We start from the raw sequence: 6,000 nt of genomic DNA, 5'->3' as shown, positions 1-6,000 counted from the left end.
CACATACACACACACACACACACACACACACACACACACACACACACACACTCAACTTTGCGGCCCACTACAGTTTATACATAAACACACACTCACTAAAATGAGGAGTGTGTGTTTATGTATGAACTGTAGTGGGCCACAGAGAAAGTATTCATCCTAGTATGTACCCCCCCCCCCACACACACACACACACACACACACACACACACACACACAGAGAACCTTGTAAAAGGCCGTGTAGGTGTGAGGTCAGGCCCAGCTAAGTACGGAGTGTTTCCCTCTCTGGAGCTGGCTCACAGGAAAGGGGCAGTGATTTTGGGGAGCCGTGCCTTACTGAGACACACACTGTTGTGTTCTCCAGACAGAGGGGGAGGAAAAGGAGGGAGGAGGAGGACGAAGGAGGAGAAGAGGTACAGGCACATTAGCCCAGATGAATCCCAGTGAGGAAGCCGTGCTCTGAGTGATGCGTCTGGTTTTTGACCTGATGTTCAGTCTGGACTTCTGCCTGTCTGTCTGGAGGGAATCCGTCCTTTGAATCCCCTGTTGGCATCTACGGTAGAAGCTGTAGATACTGGCTGAAGGACAACATGATCGGCTACGGTGAGTAGGACTTACACTCCAAACGCTGAAGGCTTTTTAACAGGGAGGTTAATCAGTGCAAGTTCATCAGTATTGGAATGGTGTGTGTCTCTCAGACTGGTATCCAAGGTAATATCAATGACTATAAAGATTATATGACAGGAAAGTAAGAGAGAAAATTATGTTTCTGAGATCTGTCTCTGAGTATTTTGTAACTATCAAAATTAGTTGCAGAAAAGGGAAGTTAAATGGTGCATTTATTGGCCTGAGGACTGGATGAGTTGAGATGATGAGATGGATGAGATGTTTGTGTGTGTGTGTGTGTGTGTGTGTGTGTGTGTGTGTGTGTGTGTGTGTGTGCGTGTGGGTGTGGGTGTGTGCGTGCGTCTGTGTTTGTGTGTGTGTGTGTGTGTGTGTGTGTGTGTGTGTGTGTGTGTGTGTCTCACTTGCACACAGAGGTCCTTTATGAAAACACAAATTACATAACATTGCGTATGTCCATTCCAAGGCGACCTTTTAAAGCACAAATAGCTGAGTGAGGCCAGCAGGGGATGGGCAGGGCTTCCTCTCCACAGCCATGCAGAAGCACACAGGGCCAGGCTAAGCTACGACCACATGGCTTCACACAGCATGCCGTTGTCATTCCACACTGACACAACAAAGGCCAGTGTAGCCGAGCTTCCCTGGAGAATGTGAGATCATCTGCGTATCAAGAATTCAAGATCAGTCGTGTCCCCTTATAAACCTGTAAATAATTTTTATTGTAGCAGTGGTGGAAGATTCAGATCCTTTACTTAAGTAAAAGTACTAATACCACACTGTAAAAATACTCTGTTACAAGTAAAAGTCCTGCATTGAACATTTTACATAAGTAAAAGTATGTAATTATCATCAGGAACATGTACTTAAAGGATTAAAAGTAAAAGTACTCAATGCAGAAAAATCCTCACATTTTAGAAACTGGAAATGATCCAAACAGTTGTGTGTTTAATGGTCTAATCATTTCAGCTGGACTTGTAGGCCGTATTATTGTTGGCTAGTTTAATTTATAACAAAACATCAGATTTTATAAACAACATGTGTTTTGTGTGCAAAAATCTTAATGTGTAAAGTAACTAGTAACTAAATCTAGTGGAGTAAAAAGTACAACATTTCTCTCTGAAATGTAGCGGAGTAGAAGTAGAAAGTGGCATGAGAAGAAAAGACTCAAGTAAAGACAAAGTACAAGTACTACAAATTTGTAAATGTACTTAGTTACACTCCACCACTGGATTGTAGACAGTGGGAGATTATTCATAGCATGAGTCCCTTCAGGTGGCTCTCTTGGCTGTCCTCTGTCGGCCTTGCTCCGTCTCACAGACTGGAAAAAATCCCCAGTAAAAAGTCCAAACAACACACATGTTGTTCAGCGGCACAGCCGTCCCGCCCTCTGCTTTCCCTCAATCGGGTTCTGTTAGGCTGAAGCCTCTGCCCTGCTAATGCTAAAGGCAAAAAGTATGCTTTCTGTGAGGACATGTACACTTACACACACACACACACACACACACACACACACACACACACACACACACACACACACACACACACACACACACACACACACACACACACACACACGAATATGCAAACGCATTATTTTCACATTTATTCAACCTTTCAACGTGACCCGCACTACTCACTCTCCTCTTTCCCGATTTTTCCTCTTGGTCCAAGTTTTCACACTAAACAGTTACTGCTGTGTGCCATTACATCAGCAGAATAGAGGCAGTGTGTCTGAGGAAACTTTGACTCTCTCTGTACTTCTGCTGACATCACAGGAGGCAGTCAACATCTTCACATCTCTGAAACCAGTGCTTCTGAGGAAGCTACACTTTAAATATACATACCTACAGAACCAACACAAAGCCTACATAGAAGTTATTTTTAAGACCCTGAGAAATGGAAACTCATACTTCGTGTAAAACAAAGGATGTCCCACTAGGGACTGGATGGAACCCATGAAGATAGGCCCTTCATGGGTTCCATCCAGTCCCTAGTGGGTGGATGGATGGATGGATGGATGGATGGATGGAACCCATGAAGATAGGCCCTTCAGGAATATTTTTGGTAGAAAAAAAAATGCCTAGCTTTAAAAAGAGGCACTTAGAAAACTGAAACCTGAAAACTTAAATTCTTAAATGTTTACAATCACTAAATTCATTTATAATTATAGATTGTAATTATTTTAGGAATTCTGCATGACTTATGTTTTTTAAATGAACATTTAAAAAAAAAATCTCACGTACCCCCTGCAGTACTAAAGTACCCTAGCAGTACGCGTATCCCCATTTAAGAAACAATGTTGATGTGATCGACATGGATGCACTGAAATATAGTGGTGTAAAAGTATAAAGTCTCCCAAAATAGTAATTCTCAAGTAAAGAGAAACTATGCGTTTTGTGATTTTGTTTGGAGTACCTCAAACATGTACTTAGGTACTGTGTCTCATTAAATGTAGCTACCAAACTACAATGCAGTTCTTCTAGTTAGCTTCTCCAATATAGACATAAAATGTGTGCTAGACATTCAGTACACAGTTCCAGCTCCAGAGTTCTTCTTCTTCAAATTCAAGGACTAGAACCGAGAACAGAGATGATTGCTGTCTAGTCTATATCCTTGACGTTCGACTTCCAGGATTGCTCCAGTGCAGCCAGAAATTCCGCCGGATGTCCCTCCTTTTCAGCCAGATGTCTGTCACCTTTCGCTTTCTTTGTGTTGCCGTTCTAAACTCCGGTGGATTTATGAGGACTATGGTTAACTGCTCCTCAGATCTCTGCAGGGTAAATCCAGACAGCTAGCTAGACTATCTGTCCAATCTGAGTTTTCTGTTGCACGACTAAAACAACTTTTGAACGTACACGTTTCACCAAAACAAGTTCCTTCCCGAGGCTATTTAGCAGCGGCACTGTGGCTCTGTCCGGCGCTGCCAATAAACCAGAGCACGTTTTTCTCCAATACCAGAATGCTGTGTGGACTAGCTAGACCTTCCTCCGCAGCACTGTGGAGGAAGGTCTGGCAATGTGAGATTAGTTGCTGTCTGACCTGGCTTTATCCAAATTCACATTTGCATTCACATTCATCTCATACTGCGAATGAATATGATGTTTGAATGGTTGGTTTAGAGACAGTAGCTGAGATTGATTTCCGTCCTACTGCTCTAAGTGTTCCCACTGTGCTGGCATCCATCCAGGAGTGTGTGTATGAGCCAATAAAAAGAGAAGGAAGAGGGAGAGATGGAGACTACGAGGCTTAAAGGCCTCCAGCATAGAGATCCATGTCTCTGTTTCCTGTCTATCTGGCCAACACAACAAGCACACTAATGCTCCTTAATTGCTAACACACTTCCAGGATCAGAGCCACTGATTGACCAGAAAAGGAAGCCTTTCTTCCATACTCATTCACTGGGACCTGGGGGATATTGCTGATTTATTTATTTTAGTATTCAGATGATTAACTATTTGAATGGGTAAACAGTAATTTCAATGCATTCCTTTGTTTAGTAAAGTCCGGAATTAACTTTTTAATATATGTTATGTATTATAATACATATGCTGGAGGCCTTTAAGCCTCGTAGTCTCCATCTCTCCGCTACTTTAATTTCCTTAGGCCTACTTATTTTAGTGTTATGCCTACCATACACTAGAAGACTTTGAACAGACTTTGAAAAGACTAAAGTCTGACACCATCTCACACTTAAAGACAATCATCTCCCATCTAACGTTAAAGACTGTCATAATGTGTAAAGACTGGAGATCTTGCAGGGTCAAACATTACAGGACTAGATTTGTTATGAAAAATGTAACCAAGCTAGCTAGCTACTGCTAGCATTAGCTGGTAACTTAAGGGAAAGTTTGCAGAGTTTCTGTTCTGTACATGTAGATGAATAGCAGCAGAACCCAGAGGTCCGGGTTTATCTGCCGGTAAAACTCCCGTTGGATGACGCGCTTCAGAAGGGTTGAAAATCGACAACTTTCCCTCTTTAGCATTTAGCTTACCATAGCCATAGCAACCATAAACAACACTGGCTCTAGCCGTTTGCTGCTTCCTGTTTGGTGCTGGAGGGAGCTCACCCATTGGCTGTTGACAATGTTCACATGATTTAACTTCACTACCAAGACTTAAAAGTTACGATAATATCAAACACGTTTGATTTTGTTAGAACGTCAAGACAGGAAAAAAGACTGACTCGGACTGAGAAACGACTTTTCAAGCGATTCCACTGTCGCAGACAATTTTCCAATATCGGAATGAAATCCTGAGAGTCCTGCTAGAGTTGGGGCGCTTCCGTCGTCTCAATCGTTTGGTGCAAGGTGGTCATAAAATGGTTCGAGTCAGTCTTTTTCCCGTTTTGACGTTAGATGTACGATGGTGTCAGACTTTTGTCTTTTCACAGTCTTAAGTTGAAGATAAAAGTGAGACTTCAAGTCACTGCCTCAGCACATTATATACAGTCGCCTATTGACTGTTTGAAGAGCTCTGTTATATTCCACCTGCATGCTGTAATATTCACAGCACAGAGAGGCATTTGTCAGCATACTGGCTGTCACAGAGCAACAAAAAATAGCTGCACTAATATCAGTTCTCAGGTCTTTACATGCATACAGACATTCATTCACCAAGAGCTCCAACCAAAAACACGAGTCTCTTCTACTAGTAAACTGGCTGAGATTTAGAGGTGAACTGAACTCAGACTGCAGAAAGTAAATGTGGGAATAACGATTACTCATAATATTTTCAAGTATTGATGCGCACACGCACATTTTTTCACTCCATATCATCCACATTATCATGAAGATTAAATCCAGCAGTGTTATTTGCGCTTGTACTGAGGGATAATTGTTCCATAAACACCTTGTAAAATCCAAATCAAATCTTAAATAAAATTTGTTCTTAAAATGTATTTATCTTACCGTCACATTGTCCGTTACGGAGCGCAGGAGGAGGAGATGGCCCGACTGCATGGAATACAGGATAACATCAAATACCCTAGCATTAGATAACGGCAGAACACAGTGTAGCCTAAATAACTAAATATTTGTCTTTAATACCGTGCATATATCATCAAATGTCAAAGTCTGGAAATACAGCCGTTAAGCTCTCGCGCAATCGTTACACTCTATGTCCTCGTTATCGGTCTGAACTTCAATACTGTTCATGACAAAACCAGCATGAAGAAAAGTGTTTGCCTATTAGATTTTCGTCTTCAAATTGTATCTTGGGGTGGGGGGTACCACTAATTGATGCTGTGATTTTGTCAAATTGTTGTAAACATATAAATACTGCGGTGACCCCCGTGCGTAATGCTGCATGATGGCACTTCTGGCACTGCAGGAGGACTACGCCAATAGAAGAATCAGGAGAGAAAGAGACTTCAGGGACCAT

General features: G+C 42.0%; 1 protein-coding gene across 2 annotated transcripts in view; it reads left to right on the top strand.

Moving 5' to 3' along the window:
• The first annotated feature begins 362 nt into the window (after positions 1-362).
• il16 (interleukin 16) overlaps positions 363-6,000 on the top strand; it is an 82,484-nt gene continuing 76,846 nt past the window's right edge. For both annotated transcript variants that reach the window (XM_035999851.1, XM_031300978.2), the window contains exon 1: positions 363-600. In XM_035999851.1, the coding sequence (XP_035855744.1) occupies positions 588-600 (13 nt within the window). In that variant the 5' untranslated portion in view covers positions 363-587. The remainder of the gene's footprint in view (positions 601-6,000) is intronic.

The sequence above is a fragment of the Sander lucioperca genome, chromosome 3 (assembly GCF_008315115.2).
Source record: "Sander lucioperca isolate FBNREF2018 chromosome 3, SLUC_FBN_1.2, whole genome shotgun sequence".
Lineage (NCBI taxonomy): Eukaryota > Metazoa > Chordata > Actinopteri > Perciformes > Percidae > Sander > Sander lucioperca.
This window is presented reverse-complemented; position numbering and strand designations above follow the sequence as displayed.